This window comes from Stegodyphus dumicola, chromosome X1 (assembly GCF_044657685.1).
Source record: "Stegodyphus dumicola isolate Sdum_Otavi_A_Nest chromosome X1, ASM4465768v1".
NCBI lineage: Eukaryota > Metazoa > Arthropoda > Arachnida > Araneae > Eresidae > Stegodyphus > Stegodyphus dumicola.
In genome coordinates this window covers 72111434-72131599 of record NC_140780.1, presented here as the reverse complement: position 1 = coordinate 72131599, position 20166 = coordinate 72111434, and the positions used below count along the sequence as shown (strand labels likewise).

The window sequence follows — 20166 nt, the reverse complement described above, 5'->3', positions numbered from 1 at the left end:
GCATTTCAAATTTGAAAGAGGAATTCAAAAGCAGATTTTCCGATTTTCGTGAAAATGAAATTTTTATCAGAATGTTCTCCTTGCCGTTTTCAGTAGACGTTGAAAGTGTTCCACCTGAACTTCAATTAGAATTTATAGATTTGCAGTGTGATTGCAGTAAAATAAAAGTTTCTTGAAAATCCTACATTAATATATCTTTATTCGAAGTAAGTGACCGAAGACAAGTAGCCAGGAATTCGTAAACATGCACACTTCATGTCTTCTATCTTTGGCAGTACCTACATATGTGAACAGCTTTTTAGTAAAATTGAAATCAAAAACAAGAACACGGCAGACAGATAGACATTTGGAGGAAACTTTACGAATTGCAACAACACGGATTAAACCGAATATTGAAACTTTAATCAAGCAAAAACAATGTCAAATTTTGCATTAAAACTTAAGTAACTACCATCTCCCGCCAGAAATGTGTTCCCCCTCCCCCCTTTTTTATTGTAAATGCATTTTGTAACATCGTTCTGTACAATCATCTTTATGCTTATTTTTTTTTTTTTTCATAGTTAAAAAAAGTTGCAAAAGATTTTAATTCGATTTCCTTTTGACTTTTTGGAACCAATGTCTCTCTATGTATACAAATCTGTAACACTATCTCTTCGCCTAGAATCAATTGTAGTCTTGATAAACAACCCCCTTTTTTTTATAAATTTTCTGACTACACTATTTTGACGGACATGTGGCCCGTGGATCTTTGTGAATTTATTAATGTGGCTCTCGGGCGTGAAAGGTTAAAGACCTCTAATTTAGTTCATAGTTCTGCGACTTTCCTGTTCGTGTTGGTCGGGATCCCAAGACTGTCAGGCATAATATGGAATCTATAGATCCAGGAGGATTATACTCAACGTCATGCAGGATCTGAATTACCTTGGGCCTGTAACGCCAGAGAGGACAGACTCTCGATCTTGTGGGGGATCGTAAGCCATATGTCACGTAGCCTGAGTCAGGAATTTGGCTCGTATGCAGGACGATAAGTGTTCGCATAGACAGTGTGCTGATGTCAGCAACGCCACGATTGTCAGCACAGCGACCTTTGTTGTGGGCTTTCTTGACGCTGCAGCAGAGGCAGGCTTACCTACAGTGGTGCAAACGAACTGCGACACTGGACAGACAAAAAGGATCACATCATTTTTTCAGACGAATTTCAATTCTACATATAACATCATGGTGGAGGTATCTGTGTTGGAAGCACAGAAGAGGGAAAATGTTGCCATCTTGCATTCGTCATCGTCATACTGGCAGCGTATGACGGCTGGCTTAACCTGGCGTATAGGAATCGGGTGCATTAGGTTCACATTCCGGATGCATCTTGTTCGCTTTGTCCGTAACTTGGACAATTATGACGGCTGGCATAACCTGGCGTACCGGAATTGTGTACCATTGGGTGTACAATCCGGTCACATCTTGTTCGCATAGCCGATAATTTAAACAGTTGTCGTCGGGTTTTTTTTTAGGGGGAGGGGACGCATTAAAGCCTATGGCTGTGCCTCGTCTTACAACCTTGCGTGACGTAATTTTTCAGCAAGATTATGCACGATTCATATTGCCTATGCTTCCCTGACCTTCCGCGATACAGAAAGTTAGATTAGTTAGAATGTGGGCGCTGTCCGGCACGCCTAGTGAATATGAATTCACCTTATAGCAAAAAAGGGGCTGCACCCAAGAGAACACCAAGAAGAGGGGGAAAGAGAGAGAGAGAAATATGAACACATAAAGAGGAATATTATAAAATTAAAGTAAAAGGAAAGCACATAATTGCAATCATGGACAAATCTCTGTCTATCACACACACACACTAAAGGTGGCGAGTTCAACTGTTACCCTGGCCAGCTTGTTCTCCAGATATCTTAACCCTTTGAGAGTATCTGATCGTAGGCTACTGACAGACATATTGGCATGCCACCAGCAGCGCCTGCTACTGCGATTTATGAAATGCGGCATAGAGCTAAAGCCGCATGAACGAAATACCCGTATTTGTATCCGAGCTCAATTGGACTTCATGCCCAGCAGGATTACAGCCGTTATTGCTGCCAGAAGTTTCAGTTCTTTGTACCGAGTTCTGCACACTGTGTACTCCAGACCGCTTGAAAATGTAATCGTGTCTTCATCCCATTATAACCCACCAGTGGCCGAGCGGCAAAAACTGCTGAACGCTGGTAGTTCCAACCTGGGATCTATTTCAGGGGAACGGGCTGTCTGCATAGCCGTTTTTGTAGTTTTCTCCCTGTGTAACGTGTATACGAACCAGTTTCCCTTAGAAAGTTTTCCACGAAGACATCGCATAGCAAGAAAAATTGGAATGTCATCATGTTTAGCGTCCCCTTTTTATATCTTTCTAAAGTAGCAAGTCGATAAGGTGGCTAACATTTGTCAGATATACGAATGTAATATATTTGTGCAAGCCTATGTTCAAATATGTAAAAATGAGAGAAAATGATGACGGAAAGATAAAACGTCGCACTAGTGATAGGTGAAGCCAAAAAGTATAATCAACTTATGTACAACACGAGTATATATATATGAAAAATTCAAAATATACAATCCTATTTAAAGCCCTAAAATTTCAAACACTAAGAACACAATACACAACACAAATGTAAGTTAAAATAAAGGTAAAAGAAAAACCTGAGTACAAATTAATTCTTGGAAATAAGAACAAAAATATATACAAGCATATACTAATGACTACAAATTATAAATCAAAACATGGAAAAGAACAGAAATATTTACAAGTACATGCAATAAATAACATGCAAATAAAGTTATGGTCGCCTTAAGGTGCGTAGGCAATGAACAAATAGGTCTGATCATTGCCTAAATACCATCATTTTCCATTGCTACATAGCTGATTATCGATAACGATCGTCTTCCATTACTACATAATTGATTATCGGTGAGTAATTAAACATAAAGCTCTTAATTCCCTTATCAAAACAGCTACTTGCTATCATTTCTCAGGTGTTCGCTAATCAGAGGGACATTTAGGTTCCTATGCAGCATCGAATTTCCAGTGAAAATGAAAGCATTCGTGATAATGAAAAAGCACCTTATTTTCGGGCAAATTGCAGTTTAATAACCCTTTGATCGCGGGTATAAAATTCATAAAAGCTCTTAAAAAAAAAAAGAATTCATACCTAACTTTCCAGCGAAACTGATCACAGTTGAAATCCCAGTCTCTGCCGACACAATAAGAACAATCTCCTCGTATATTCAGGATAAAATCGAATGCATCTAATGCGTAATTCTGAATATACGGATTCCACTGCCGGCGTAGCCATTGCCCTGGCTTTGGAGACATAGAATAGGCTTGATAATTCGTCATGGATAAAGCTCCTCTTAAGGTCCAGATTTGACTTGTGATCAAGTAAGGGCTGGATTTCATGTATTACCTCTACTGACTGCATACTTGATGTACTGGCCTCAGTTTAGATTGAAATTAAGAATAACTTCCAGAAACGTAACTTTTGGTTACTGTAGAGACTATTTCATTAATTAAAATTCATTCTGAATTTCACACTTCGACCTGTGCCGTCTCAGTACAGACTCGCTTTCACTATTGTATTGTACACTCGCTGTTTTCTACATCGGAGTTCTATTTCCTGAATTTTGGCGTGTAACACTGTTGTTGCATAGTTGAGCGAACTTAAACTTACCTAGGCTGTTGTGTAGCCTGTAAGCCGCCGGCCGAAAGCTAACCGTGGTCATTTCCAGGTTTAGAAAAATCAGCTGCTTAGAAAAGAAAGTGCAGGCCAAAACAGGATTCTTGCGGAACTGTCTTAGAGGAAGAATGCATCGTTACATTGCCCTATTCCCAAGGTGCCTCTTCTTGGAAGAACCTGATTATCAGAGTCATTTCTCTTCTAAAATTTAGAGTCAGGGGCCTGTAAATTAGTTCCTTATGTCAGATGCTTGTCGAACACTTTCGCCACATATAGCGTAAGGAGCGCAATACATCTTTTCTTATAAGTGTCCGCGCTAAGAATTTTGATAGTTCTTATTAGTTATTTCTTTGTGTTTAGTGGTTTTTTATATATATATATATATATATATATATACTTTTCTAAAACCAAACTGTTCGTCTGGAAGTAAGTCAAGATAAGGTCTGAGCCGCCATAGGATCAACTTTTCTAGTAATTAGTAATTTTTCAGTTTCTAACAGAAAGCTGATAGGACGGAAAGAATCCAGCTTTGTATGGTTCTTTCTGTGCTTTGGCAGCATGAAAATGCCTGCCCTTTTCCACAGACGAGAGAAGTACAAGTGCGTGGGGCACGCGTTCATTGTACTTGTTAGCGTTGTTCGTCGTTAAATTGCTAATATAATTCCGTCATCTCCTGGCACATGTGCATAGCTTCCTAACAATCTCCTAAATTTCTCCCGGAGTCCTGGGATCAGTGACATTTTTAGCCGTTGGCGGTTTGAGCCTGTTTTCAGTATGTGTATCTACATGTTCGATGAAGGGTGGGTCGACTGGATCGAAATAAGGAGTAAATTGCATTTCTAGGAGTGAATTGCATTCCAGGTTTTCCTTCTTTATTTCGTCTATATTATGCCTCGTAGTTTTCAAAAAGAACGGGCTTTCTACAAGTCTGATTTCTTTAAGGTTTCGTATGAGTTTCTAAAGCGAACTTTCTTGGAAATTCAGACTTCCATGCAAAATTTTAGTTCAGGGTCTCACGAGATATGATAATGTTTCTTGAGCGGATCTCTTTTTTGACATGTGTTTTGATCTCCTAAGGAGTTCGTGAATTGGAAGAATTGTATTCAACCACTGTGGTAGCCTCTTTCTGAGCTATCGTAATTTAATTAATGAAGGTATTGTTAGCTGAATCGACGATATGTTTGCCGTGCAGAACCATCAAGCCTTGGGAAATTCAGTTTTATGAGATTATATAACAAGTGCGAGTCCGTGTTGACTTTGAGGTTGGGAAATCTTGGCTTTTCAATCCCAATCTTCACCAAGAATGAAAGAGATAAGGAATAAAATGCGGGAGGTCCGTTCACATCTGCGACACACGGTCTAAGACGTAGCCAGTTAGAGAAGCTAAACTTGTGCGTGTGTGGATGTGTCTACAGCTTTCCCACTCTGTTTTCCCGTCTAATAGATTTTGCCCATTCGCTCTGATTGGTGAACTCTTATACCAAGTCGGCATAAAGTTTAAAACTTCGAACTATGTACCAAAACCTCTAAACCAGTTTTTGTGACATAGCAAGGTCTGATTACCTAGCTACGAAGCTCGGCTTAAACCACTTACGACATGTATACTACAGTCTGAACGAAGCTCATAGGCCATGGGAATGGTAATGTTTTCCCATACATAGCGAGAATACTAATCAGTTCCCTTTAGAAAATCCTCCTCGAAAGTATCCCTCCTAAAACAAGTATACATGCTTTGTCAAAGCTAAAGTAATAATGCAACTAAAGTAATAATTAGTGTGTTGCTTGCTTATTTTTTAGCACTGTGATCAACAAACGAAGTTCTTTCTTGTAAAATTGTACACAATTCTCCGATTTTTTTCTGAATTCTATGAATAAATTAGTTTATGTGTTGTTATATTAAAGCTTATAGACTTTTCAAAATTTATTTTTCCTTTCAGCTTATAGTGCCATTTATTTAAAAACTGCCAAACTATTTGAACTCAGCTCAAAATTAAAATCATTTTGTGGGTTTCCAGCAGATTATACCTGTGAATTATATGTTAGTGGGCCATCAGGTACACGTGTGATAGTTACGGATGAGGTAATTATTTTAATTTTATGATGCCTTAATAACTTGAAAAAGATGATTTAGTCATTAATTTCATTGTCGAAATAGCACTTTATTGTATATTAATATTGTACGAAATAGTTCTATCTTGACTAGACTTATGTATCATTAAGTGTGCTATATTATAATTATTGGAAATAGATTACATCTTTTGTTATTTTGCATTATATCTGCTGATCGTGTAGAAGAATTTTTGGAAATAAAATATTTTATTATTTTATAGGTCATATGTAATATGTTGCAGGATTCATTATTTGTTATTGAATGCATAGAAGGTAAGTTTTCTGGCAATAGAAAACATATAAATGTTTTGTTTTTGCTTTCAACTGGTTAAAAATGATTTAAAGCATGTCTCTCACTCCTTTTTAACCCCATGTGCATAATATATTTTGCCAATATAAAAAAAAAATAATAATTTTCAAGATTCTTTTCCTTCTTTCCTGTTTAATTCCGCATTTTGTAATATACTGTTGTATTAATAGCACTTTTAAAGCAAAACTGTTTTTTTAACTATTAACTGATGAAGATTATTTATCATCGTTTTGATAAATTTATTCTTCCAGTTTTCGTTTGAAAACTCTGTTTCAGCCATTAAAATTGCAAAACCAAAATGAAAATGTCCCAGAAATCTGAAATTTGCAAATTCAATAGATATATTAATTATATGCAAATGATCAAAAATTTTAAACAAAATGCTAAAATAAACTCGGTTTATTGAATATTCGTTATAACTGCTATACGCAGAAGTTCGCACATTTACATGTGCCTTCGGATGCTATCAATAAAATCATTAATCATTGCTGAGGAATGTTTTGCAACACTACAGGCACTTGGGCACGTAAGACAATAAGGTGGGCAGCAGCTTTTCCTTTTGCAGTAATCGAAAATGTCTGAGAGGTACTAAATGCAGGAAAAGTACAAAAATGCAGCAGGTCAGGTCCACGCATGTTAATCATAGCAGCATGAGTAACATGCAGCCTGGAATTGTGTTGAAATGCGGCTTCTGCAACATCTTACAAGAATGGCTGTACCACTGATTGTGGGACAAAATCAGTAGAATATAGAGCTATCAGTACTCCACGAAGAGAGACTAGAGGAGTCCGCCTTCCATACAATATTTTGCTTCATATTATCCCAATAGAAGTCCTGATATGACATTCTGTCGTAAAATCTTATTTATGGCATTGTGTACATGCTTTCCAAACCAATCTATGAACATACTTGCTTCCGAGACAGAAGTGAGACTCATCACTGAAGAAAATAGTCTTTCCTTCTAGCCTTCATTGCCGCCTGGATATACATCATGACAGCCTTTGAATGACAGCTTGTGGTTAGCAGAACACCAATCGCTGGCATTTAGCTCCTAGCCTTGGAATGGTTTGCATAATCACTTTTGGATGTAATATCCAGGTCCATTCGCTGTAGAGGAAGAATCACTGCATGCCACTTTTTTTTAATTCCACGATCCGTCAGAGTAACAGGACGCCTCTAGGCACCACTTGCTGTCATTTGAGATCATCATTTATATTTATTTGGGATACACAACATGCATCCATTTTTTATGCATTTTCTCCCATTTTGTGCCAAAATGTTTAGTCTTCCGAAGAGGAGGAATTTGTGTAGTATTGCTTTCGACATCGATAGAATTTATTAAAAAATCTGTGCCAAATTAAGGTTACTTTTTCGCTTAATTTTAAATTTTACATAGCCGTATTGCTCATCCAGTTTGTTATTTCATTTATTATATTTCTGTGAAGTTACAAATTAAGAAATGAAAGAATTTAAGAAACGTTGTAAAAGACATTATAAATTAAAGAATTTGTCTCTCTTCTGTTTTCTATTGTTCTGTGGATTGCTCAGTGTTTATAGTAGTTGCACTCATTACAAGAAATGTACCTCCAAAACAGTATGCAGTATATTCGATAATAAATTAATCTGCAGAGCTTGCAAGCAATGGGAAGATGCTAAATTTTGTATTTTCTGTTAGATTTTGTGCTGTATGAGGTTATATGGTATCTTGGAGCAAAATGCTGCTAGTATTAATGCTTTAAAGAAATGACAAGACGGCACCTGCGTGTAAACACAATATTTAGCATTAAATATCATCAAAACTTCAAATTTCTTGTTGGTACTGTCTCTGTATAATTTCATTATTTTACAAAGAAGACTTTGAAAGGTTACCAGAAAATTCTTATTGGGAGGATTGTGAGTGTTATGCATAAAAGTAAGGGAAATACCAGACCGTCATAATAAATCACTAGGGATTGTGCCCACTTACTAGTCATCTTTAAGAGTTTCTACAGGAGTTAGGAATAACCTCATTGGAACCCTGCCGATTTAAAATCTGTGTTTGGTCCATGCCTCAGAAGCAGCTCCGCAGTTTTCAACAGCCTACCATGCATATCAAAGGCAATAACATCTTGGTATTTTGTACATATGAATTCTGTAAATACTTTATCAAAGAATAACAATGCCAGATTGAACTAATTGGGTTTCCACAGTGCCGTTAGACTTCTATCAGTTAATGCTTCATTAACTAGTGCTATTTATATTTAGTCAACATGTTGAAATATGCATAAATGTTATACAGAGATTATTCATTTCCATAATATGATTAAATAATTTTTCAATCTCAGTCACACAGTTTTATTAATTGTAGGGTAAAAATTTAGGTTAACAGAACAAGGGAATATACAGGGTGTTTCATAGATCATAGGACAAACTTGGCGTGGTGGTGGAGTGTACTAAAACATGCATTTTTATAGGAATGTAAAATATATATATTATAGCATTGTTATAATATATATATTTTGACACAAGGTTGGACCTTTTTCTGAAATGACATGCCAATTTGTGACCTACTACGGTGACTAAATACTGTCATTAGGATATTTATGAAGCAGGATTTCATGAACAATAAGCAATGCCCTCGCCGGGACTCGAACCTCGGACCTCTCGAATACGCGCTGAGTGTGCTGACCATCCATCAACTTTTTAGTTTGGGTGCCACTTTAGGTTATTTTTAAGCAGGAGAAAGGAAAAAGGAGCATTGCGCTCGCCGGGACTCGAACCTCGGACCTCTCGAATACGCGCCAAGTGTGCTGACCATTACACCACGAAAACATGCTAAGAAAGCGAGAGAAATGCTTTATAATACCTTCAATCTGCGGATATTGTTCGAATGGATTGACCACCACACTTGCCTCATTTCATTTCGATGAAGCATATCGTGATTGTCTTAGATGGATGATATCGGTGCATCAGTTCACTTCTTAGAGCATTCAGGAGCTCAGATCTGCCATCTTTAAAGAGTGGCGTTTGATCTAATTGAACTTAATTGGTACCTTAATTATTAGAACGGAAAAATATTGTTAAGTGTGCATATCCGCTAGAGCAGGTTACATGCCTATTGTCTTCGAGGACGGAGGTGACGTAATTTCCCGTTCTTTGAAAACTATACTCTTAATTTTAACTTTAGCATCAATATTTGAGCATTTTTAAACTTGTAAGCAATGTAATATGTCTTTCTAAATGTTAATGTACAACTTCTGCATATTCGTATGTCTTGTAGCTAAATTTTAGTTCTATTTTGGTAATTATCTTTTAAGTTTGAACGCTACTGTATTTAGGAGCAAGTCCTGAAGCCATAAATGTGGGTTACTTTTGTAGAGCCATTAGGATTTTTTTCTGAAGCAGGAGACATAAAAAATGAGCAATTCCCTCGCCGAGACTCGAACCTGGACCCTTCGAATACGCGCCGAGTCTGCTACCGTTACACTACGAAAGCATGCAGAAAGGAGGGAGAAAATACTCAGTGCAGAGTGAAAAGAATTAGGTGCAGTTTTTCTTCTGGAAGTGGCAATAATTTCACCTTATATACTCCCCTTTTAAAGGGCGACTGGGGATTAAGTTATCCAGTCCCCAAATTGTGGTGGTGAAGACTCATCATCCACCACCTTTTAATTCTGGCGCCACTGTAGAGTCATGATGGATTTTTTTCTGAAGCTGGAGACATGAAAAGTGAGCAATGCCATCGCCGGGACTCGAACCTGTACCTCTCGAATACGCGCCGAGTCTACTGCTTCTACATCACGAAGGCATGCAGAAAGGAGGGAGAAAATACCTTATACTTTAAAACAGTAGTTATATTTATATGTCTTTAAATGTCATTTATACGAAACAGCTTGCAGAAAAAATAGCTCGGAGATGAAATGTAAGACTATATCCTTAAAAAATTGTAATTACAACCTTGAATGCATTTTTATGTCCTTAGATTTTTAAGACGGAAAATGTAACGCAAGTTATTGAGAACATTATGAGCATTCATTGAATATTCACTGTGAAGGACAACAGTTTAATTTTCAGCGATGATATTGGTTTTTTCATTAAGCCCTGGAGATTTTCTCAGTTAGTCGCTCTCTTCGCGACGATTTCACTCCCATCATATGGAAGAAGGGCATTCGCTCATTAATTGCCTCTATTGCCTCAATTTGGTTAAAAGTAATGAGTTCAACAAAGGTCTTTCCTTGTATAAGTTTCCAAAACCCAGTGTTCCTCTCTTCTTTCTACTTCAGATAGCACTTTAAAGAATTTTCGGTATTCTATACGTAATAATCAGAAGATGTGAAAATATACATAGATCTGAAAATTCGCATCACATTATATTGTAGTGGTAATAATACTAATAGTTATAAATTTTATGAGAATTTGTAGCCATTACCATCCCGTGGAAATAAATCTGTATCATCTCCAAGAGGGAGAAAAGGAATTCCTAATTATATGAAAAGGATATTCCTATTTTCCTTTCTCCATCGGTGGTTGTCACAATTCAAGCTGAATCTTTTGCCGTTGTACAGTGTGCGTGATCTTTTTCAACAGTCATACTGATTTACTGGTGTTTCCGTGAACCTTTATGAGGCGAATATGGAAATTCCTTGAAACTATTCAAGTTCGAGGCATCCCACTGGTCTTCAGCTAAATGAGTCAGAAACGCACGTGATACGTAATAGGGATGTCGATCCAGATAGTGGACAACTTCTGGCATTCTCTGGTAATGAAAAATGCCCGTTCCATGTTCTGCTGGATTTCAGTAATGTGTAAAATTCGCATGCTTATCAGCAACAGGCTCTTTGATACTCGTATTACTGTTCAGATAAATCTTCCTAACGGACACTTTTACTTTCATTCTCCTGTTTTTATAAAGCACAAGTTAATTGAAGATTTTATTAATTAAATTAAGATATTAATTAGAACGTGATCGTAATTATCATTTTATTTGATTACGAACCTTTGTCATATCATACCAGAAAGTACAGGGTTATTCAAAAAGAAAGAGCATATTGCAAACATGTATTTCTTCCAAACTACAAAAGATAGAAACATGATTCTAACGTTAATGGATAGAGAAAAGTGTACAATTTAGTACAGGTAAAAGTTCCAATAATGGCCGCATTGGTGCTGTTGTTTGTTCTGGTATTATTTGTCGGTTGGTAGTCTGTAGTGAAATGGCGACGACACCACAGCAGGGAAAGGGAAAAGCACGGGACGTCCACGCACATCGAACGAGAATGTCGAGCGTATTCGTACACTTTACGAAAGGAGCCCAAAGAAATCCACATCGCGAGCAAGCAAAGAACTTAAAATTCCTCAACCAACGGTATGGCGAGTTCTAAATCATCGTCTGCACATGAAGCCATACAAACTGCAGTTATTGAATGCATAACATAATTGTAAACTTTTCTCTATCCGTTAACATTAGAATCATGTTTCTATCTTTTGTAGTTTGGAAGAAATACGATTTTAATAGTTTGGAAGATGAGAAAAAGGGCCTAGACAACCTATCATGCACTGTGATCTCAGTCTTTCTGAGTTCAGATTAAAAGAGTGCTTTGATGGGTGTTAATGAGAAGCAAGTATCACATATGGAGTTAAAACATTGTTTCCTGCTGAGCTGCAGACTGAAATGTGAAAGAAAATGGTTTAGGAGCCCATAAGCCTGCGTAGAAATCTTTGATTAAAAACAGGGAATTTCATTATCAATGATACTAGAAATAGTGGGTAAGGTGTTGCTGATTAATGTTTATTTGTCTGACTTATAGTCAGCCCAAGCCCACGAAATTCCTCATGGCAAGGAGCGCAAGATTACGCCTGTCGTTGGAGACAGCCTTGAGCGCATTACAGGTGACAGTGCGATTTAACTCAGTCCTCACCCCAAAATTTGATGGAGAGCACCGGGTCCGAGGGTGTCCCACTCTCCTTTCCCCTACCAACAACCTCTCGAGAGGACTTTCGTCTCGCAGTATATTTAGGGTGCCCCCTTGCCGCACGAACACTATACATTTACTAACATCCATGCTTTCTCCTTAATTCGAACTCGGGCCCTTCGTCACGGCAGTCAGCGACGCTAACTGTACCGGTTGGGCGACATAGTGGGTAAGTTATCATGATGATAGATTTAGGGTATATAGCAAAAAAAAAAAAAAAAAAAGCAGAGCATTAACAGAGGAATGTCGCAGCAAAATAAGAGCTTAATTTTACTTTTCAAAGCGCCAATGCTGGCTTTATGACATGGCGTTGCATGTCAGCTCATAGAATAGGTGGGCTGCATGTTGTTGAGGCAAATTGAAGCTGTCTTAGAAGGAAGATATTTCGTATCTTGACATACGGTTTGCTGCTTAACATTCGAGGCCAGCAGCTGATCCTGCCATGGATCATAAGTTAAATAGCAGTATCGAACTATCATATTAACTGCACTTCTTGCATTTGTCCTTCCTTCAGTTTCCCAATTATTTTAGCTAGATTAATATTATGTAAATGCTCCCTGAAGGCTATTTGGCTATTTTATTTTCTGCACTACCGAATAAAAATAAGAATCTGCTGTCCTTTTAGAAAAATGGAGACAGTGTCAGAGCTCTTGCTGTTGCTGTCTGTGCAGTATCATGAGAGTTCTGACTTAATGTTTTCAAAATTTGAACGTGCATTCGCATCCTCACAAAGATTTACAGCTCTGCGAAACTCCACACGCTGTTGCTTCAATTTTGAGATTTTTCCGTGAGTAACCTGACTACAAGCCAATTTTCCGTGTAAATTTTACCAGGAAGTATATCTCCACTTAGGCAGATAGTCCATGTGTACTTTACCTTAATCACTTAACCTAATCTTTAATTTTAGGCTGTCTTAAAAGCAGACTTTCCGCAAGTTTTAAGTTCCAGCGTCTGTCATTTAAAAATTTATCATTCGGAGGTAGCGATTTCATCTTTCTAGACGATAACTAGTTCTGTAACCGGGCATTAATGATAAACGGTTGATTTATTTCTAAATTAACCCGAACATTACATTGCTTGCACAGATGTGTACATCAATCATATCAGAAGCTTCTGCATGAAACTGTTACAGAAGGCTAGCGCAGAGCACCGAATAAATGAATTACAGTTAACTAAAGCTGTAATTTTTCTTTGATATCCTTTATTACCAAATTGACGTATATATGCACAGCTTCTGAGTTATTTCAGGAATTGTGCCTAAAACGTTTGGTCTGGACTTTTGTTTTTAGTATCTAAAAAAGTATTTGTTTTTAGTATTTAAAAGCAAACATCCACTAGCGGTCGAGCGTAAATTCATTCCTGATAATTCTACCCGGTTCTGTATCCTGATGAACAGACACTTTGCATAGAAGTTTTCCCCTGCGTGTAGCATCGATATGTCAGTATGGAATATGCTATTGTAAAGATGTGCTGGGGATCAATGGCGTAAAGTTATCTGGGATGGTGAAACAACACTTTCTTTGACACCCACTTAAGAGTCACAGTGGTAGACACCATCCTAATGAAAGATCTAAAGCGTATTGTACTACGCAATATGTACTGTTATATAGAATTAACAGTTTACTTAGTATATATACGTACGGAATGAAAGATTTAAGGCATATTGTACAACAGCAGTATTGCATTCTACTGCAGTTTTAATATGGGTTTGTACTGCACGTGGAGGAGGCCGACTTCCCATCCTACAAGGGAAAATGAATGCGGCCTAATATAGTATTAGTATGCTTGAAAGAAATTGCTTCCTTTAGCTGTTAATGTGTTTCAAACAATGTTTACATTTTTCAGGAGGATAATGCGTCATGCCATCGAGCACGAATAGTACACAGATGTGTTTTTTTCTAAATCAATTTTAGAAAATTGCAGTTGTCTGTCCAGTCGCCAAATCTCATTCCATTTGAAAATGCACTCTATAAAAAACAAAAACAAAAACAAAAAAAAAAAAAAAGGACGCACCAAGAAGGAGGTGACCTATGGAGACAAAAATTGTTGGATAGGAAAATTATATACAGAATAGAAAATGATTAAAATTTTAGAACAACTGAATGATTTATTTCAGAGTTACATAGTTACAAATTAACGAGCTCAATAAGGTGTTGACCCACTTCTAGCCTGGATGCAAGCTGCCTCATGGCATAGCATACATTGATAAAGCTCCCGCATGGTCTCTTGCGGTATTTCTTGCCAAATTTGCTCCGATTGTCGGGCTAGGTCATCAACATTCCCTGATAGATGCAGACGCTTTTCCATCATATCCCAGACATGCTCGATGGGGGAGAGATCTGGCAGGAAGTGTTTGACAAGCTGTAAGACAGTTCATAGTAACACGTGCTGTATGTGGCCTGGCATTATCTTTCTGAAAAATAATAAGGTCAGGGTACAGCAAAAGGAAAGTTAACAAAACAAGTCTCAGAATGTCGTCGACGTACCGCTGTACTGTAAGTGGGTCACTAATGACGACCAAAGGTCTGATGGTCCGGCTATCAAGGAAAATGGCACCACCTCAGATCATAACTCCTGGTTGAGAGCCTGTGTGGCGTGTAATAGTGAAAGCAGGATCGGCACCCTGCTCTGGGCGTCTCCAGACACGTCTTCGATGATCGTCACGACGCAGTTGGAAGCGCGATTTGTTGCTAAAGACTATACGTTCCCAGTCAGCATCATTCCAACCTAATCCAACCAAGCACCACTATAATCTGGCTCGAGAGTGTGCAGGCGTAAGAGGCAAGTGGCATATCGGTCGGTACAAGCGTAGATTTCGCTCTATCAGCCGTCATGAATGGTCATGGTGGACACTCGTGCGCGTGTCGCACGTCTGATGGTTGATAGCGATGAATCAGGCGCTCTGACAGCTGATCTGACAATCCCTCTGTGCTCCCGATCTGTTGCGGCTCTAGGTCGACCGCTACCATCATGACGCTGAAATATGCCGTTGTCTACCCGCCAGCATCTTCTAATCGCCGCATCGCTTCGACTCATATGACGAACGATTCTCCGATTTCAATCCAACAATACGATCTCTTTCAAATTATGAGAGTTGCTCGTAATGAGCTCGAATCCTGTGGCGAGGCAATTTTCAGTCGTTGAAAGGTATCCTAAATCGCAGGGCAACAGAAGTTAACAATAGTTCAAGAACAGCTCCTTATGTACTCTGCGCAAAAAAAGGGCACGGACAGTTCTATATCTACGGTTACTGCGCCGATTGACAAAATTCAAATTGCGTTTTTCATGTCTCGAAAGCGCGACTTAAAAATATATATTAGATTTATATACAGCATTGTTCTAACATAGGTATTTTAACACAATAATCGGACTTTTTCTGAAATATCATACCAATTTTTTTTCCATATTTCAATTCTACGACTCAAATTATGCCTAGATATTAAATTTTGTCAAATTTGGTGCGAAATATATACGAAGAAATTAAAAAATTTATCGTGGCACAATTTTTTTAAGTCTGCGCCAAGAATAATTTACTTGGCGAACTTCTTAAAATATGGCAACCAATTTTCCTTTCCCTTATATTATGCTGGAGCGAGAAAAAAGGCACCTCGTTCCTACCTTTTTACATTGTGCATGAGCGGGGGGAAAAGGTCACATCGTTTCTACTTTCAAATAATTTTAACAAAGTGTCTAAACCATATTTGATATTTTATCGCTTTCAACAAATATGCCAAATTTGAAAGCGCGCCAGTATATAAATTCACGTATATCTTCGGAAATTTTGAATAAAAAACTAATTTTTTGCAGGTACGCTTAGAAATACGTCTACTTTAAGATGATGGTAAAAATTTTGTAGATTATAATTCAATTTTTTTTAATTAAAAAATACAAATTTAAAAAAGAAATAAATCGTAAAAAATGGGTGAATTTTATTTGGAATGAACCTGAATTTCGAAATGTAAAAGGAAGAGTCAAATAAGATTACTAGAAAAAGAGAAATTAATAAATGTATACCAAACTCAATTAATATTGAGGAGCTAAAATTTTGAGAGCTAAATTTTTAAAAACTACTTTTGCGATTTTTACAAAACTTGGTAGTTTGGCTAATTTTAGTCGCAGAATGAAAGTATGGAAAAAACATGGTTATTTTAGAAAAGTCCGATTTTCTGTCAAAATACCTATATTAGAACAATGCTATATATAAATCTAAGTCGCGCTTTCGAGACATGAAAAAAGCAAGTTTAATTTCGTCAATCGTAGAACGCTAGTAGAACGCCAGTAGATGTAGAAATGTCTTTCTTTTTTTTTTTTTTTTTTTTTTTTTTTGAGACACAGTGTACATCTGCTGGATGCGCAGTTCCGATGCACTGGAGATCGCATACGAAATTTCAAAGCAATCTGATGATTTCTTCCTCGTGCATCGATTTTTTTTTTTTTTTTTTTTTTTTTTTTTTTCTATATAGTGTATTTGGAAGAAAGTCAATTTACTGGATCCAAGCACTAGCGTAGAGTTAAATGAAGCTGTAATTTTCTGCTGATATCATCTAATTCGAGTGAATGACCTTGACAAACGCGAGTAAAATGCCCAAGCGATGTACATTAGCAGTTAGTAAAATAACATTTTCTAATTTGGTATGTGTAACCTATATAATCTGAAACATGTTTAAAATTCATTGATTTATGTAAGGTATTTGATATTTTCTAATAATACCTTATTTTCATACGACTTTAAAATTATTACAAGAATTATAAAAAAAAGTTCCATTTCTCATCCATACTATTTATAAGGAAGTTATTTTAAATGTTAAAAATCTTTTGAATTCTCCATGGAATAATCTTTAAAGTGATATATTATTTATTGACAGTAGCATTTAAATTAACTTTGAAAATGACGTTAGATGCAAAAAATACATCTTTTGTGAAATATTGCAGAACCTTTGCACAATTTAAAAGTAACAATTAATGTAAAAAGCACGTGTCATTTTCCAACGAGTTGAGCCAACAGTATTAAAATAATAAAATATATTTTGTATGTACACGGAATTTGAAAGCAAACGTCTCTTTCGCCAATATGAGCGATAACTGATCCCTGTTTGGCTTTCACGTTAGTTTACCAAATGAAAATGGTAACACGGTTTCGCGGAACCGCAGTTCCGAGAAATTTTTCTTTTCTTTTTCCGCCCAGACGGGAAAGTAGTTAGTGACTCTGGCTGCCGTACCGAACACGCAACGAACGGTACCGACCGGCCAGGTTCGAATCCCAGAGAAGGCGTACTTGTAATTTGTTCCTCCCTTCATAGAAGGCAACGATGGCCCATCTATTATGTGACTCCGTATTAAAGAAACTGCCGCTTCCGGCCTTAGTATTGGTCAACGCATACAAACGGCTAGATCATGCCATCGGAAGAAAAAAAAAATAATTTCAATCTTGTTCTTAAAATTATTAAAAAGTGAATCTGACATTTTGAAGAATTTTTCTTATAAATTCCCCGCCAGAAAATCTTTTACATTTTTTGCTAACTTGTGGCTTATTTTGAATGATGCGATAATCACTGAGTGTGTGTTTCCAACATGGGCTTTTTAAAAGCATTTGAGCTCTTACTTGAGCCCCAAGATCCCAATTTTATTTTTTCTCATATCGCTGTTTCATGAATAATATGTTTGATATTCGTAATGCATAAATCTTCGGATTTTTTTGGGGGGGGGAGAGGAGTTATTACTAATTTTATTGGGTACTAAATGCAAAAGAAGTATGTAAGTAGACAATTTTAATTGTAAGCAGTAAAACGAAGAAAGAATGCACTTGCATTTTTGCGCAGCACTAGCGTTAAGAAGAATTAGCACTTCGTATAGAAATACCAGTACAATATAACCACTCTGGTGAGTATTAGATATTAAACAGGGAATACAGGAATGCCAAATTATGTATTGTTACAGCGAGGATTAAAGGAGGAAATGCCGACGAGCCTTCCTGATGGCGTGTCGAACAGCTAATAGTTGACAGATAACTGTCGATGACTGGCGCAGAAGACGAATTGCCAGTGTCAGATTATGATACTGAAAGGACCACGTCCGTTTGTTTCTGTCAGTCACGACTAAGTTGCATTTGCGTGTTGAAATCTTGTTCTATCGACTGTGATCGACCAAAACTCTTCGTGGTCGATTGCAAGCGACTTGTTGGCCATTCAAGTCTAAAATACAGTTTAACTGCAGCGTGAATGAACTTCACACGTTCCCTTCCGATGTAACACCGACTGATAGTTTGTATATATCTCAGTATATAAACCATATTTTGGTCTGATGTGTTGTGTTATTCCAGAAAGAATTTTTAGGAAATAAGCACTTTTCAAAACGTTATACTTGCACATGTTTATCCTATGTAATCAGTAATAAACTTTTAATATCCCTTGAAAGGGGACACCCGTTCCTTGAGAGGATATAACAGAGTGCGGAGGGTTATTGCGTGAATTATGTTTCTAAGAGGACCCACCGAACTAAGGAGTACTTTCAATGAAATGTTAAATAAATTGTTGTCCACAAAGAGTAAATCAGTAGAAGCAAAATCACATAAGTTGTGATATTGATGTTGCATAGAAATTTCTAATTCTGTCTAGTTTTATTCTAGTAGTGTTCATTAGTCATGAGGTGACAGCTTCAGTAAAAAGATGTATTTTGTTATATTTTTACCATTTGAAAGCCGTTATATACTTTTTGTTGGCATATTTCTTTAATTTTACCTTTTTAAGATTAAAAGGGAAATGTAACATTGATAAGTCCTAAGAAATGAAACTGATTTATTTTATTTTTACATGTATTTAGTAACTATTATGTGTTATTAAAATATACTTTCGATTTTTATTTCCATATTTAGGCCACTGTGAAGAGCCTTGCTGCATGTTTCTAAAACAAATGAGAGCTTGACTTGTTTTAATGAAATGCTGTCATACATAAAATTGATTAAAAAGTATTATGAACCATTTTAATGCTATCAAATAATCTTATATTTATCATAAATTTCATAATTTGATATATGTGATTGCTGTACCTGATGGCATTCTCTGTAATTCCACTGGAACATGGTGTGTTTAAATGTCTGCTTCGTTTTTTATTTCTAATTTTGTAAATCGTCGCATTTATATATATATATATATATATATATATATATATATTTTTTTTTTTTTTTTTTTTTTTTTTTTTTAACTTTTGTTCATGATATTCTGATGTTAACTGCGTTAAAAAGAAAGACAATTTTCTAAATCCAGATCTTTTTCCCTTTCTTTCCAGAAATATGTTTTATTTTATGCTGCGTGTTAAAAAAATATTTATTTCCATATGGATGCCTGATTTACATTTTTGTTTGTAGTACTCATCAGAATTATGAATTTTAAATTTCAGTCAGACCGTACATAAACGAATAAGTACTTTTCCTGACATGTATGATAAGTTTAATACATATGAAAACATTAGGCGCTTAACTGGGCTCTTAAATTCTCCAAATGAGTAATGTTTGTTTTCAGTATTCTGCGAAGCAGTTTAATAATTTTGTATAAAAGAAGAGTTCCTTTGTGTACCTATTTTGTGTTCATTTTGTATTTTTTTAAATGTAGAAAACTTTGGATAACTGTTTGTTATATCTTGTTAGAAAAACATTTGCTTAGTGTTCATATTCATCTTTTTATATTTCATTCTTAATCTGTGATTTTTAAGTCATCTGTCTGTACTGAGTGTTAAATAATAAATGTAATTCTTGAAAAATAAATGAACATATACATAAATTGTAAACTCATTTCATATTGTTTATTTTATAATATGTGTATTGTACATAATATTGTCACACCCAAAATGCAGTACATATTAGATATTTTATAAAGATGCGAAAATTTCTAGTAAATATAATGTTTGCTTTTAACTATAGGACTGACAAAGTATACATTAAAAACATGTTAAGAAGCAATTTTATAATTAAGATACAATAACATGCTGAACAAATATTAACTTAGAAGCCAAACAACAAAAATCAGCATTATATTTTAAAATTTTCACAGGACTAGTTTATTCTCCCATCAATAAAATTCCGAGTTCC

The 20166-nt window shown here is 36.3% G+C and overlaps 1 protein-coding gene across 3 annotated transcripts in view; it reads left to right on the top strand.

Moving 5' to 3' along the window:
- The window catches only part of LOC118198453 (transcription factor CP2-like), a 97892-nt gene extending 78027 nt beyond the window's left edge, over positions 1-19865 (top strand). For 2 of the 3 annotated variants that reach the window (XM_085808649.1, XM_035370135.2), the window contains exons 17-19: positions 5651-5793; positions 6044-6095; positions 18955-19865. In XM_085808649.1, the coding sequence (XP_085664775.1) occupies positions 5651-5793; positions 6044-6095; positions 18955-19004 (245 nt within the window). In that variant the 3' untranslated portion in view covers positions 19005-19865. Of the gene's footprint in view, positions 1-5650; positions 5794-6043; positions 6096-18954 lie in introns of those variants that run through there. The other variant, XM_035370136.2, reaches the window with a different exon arrangement.
- The last annotated feature ends 301 nt before the right edge of the window (positions 19866-20166 follow it).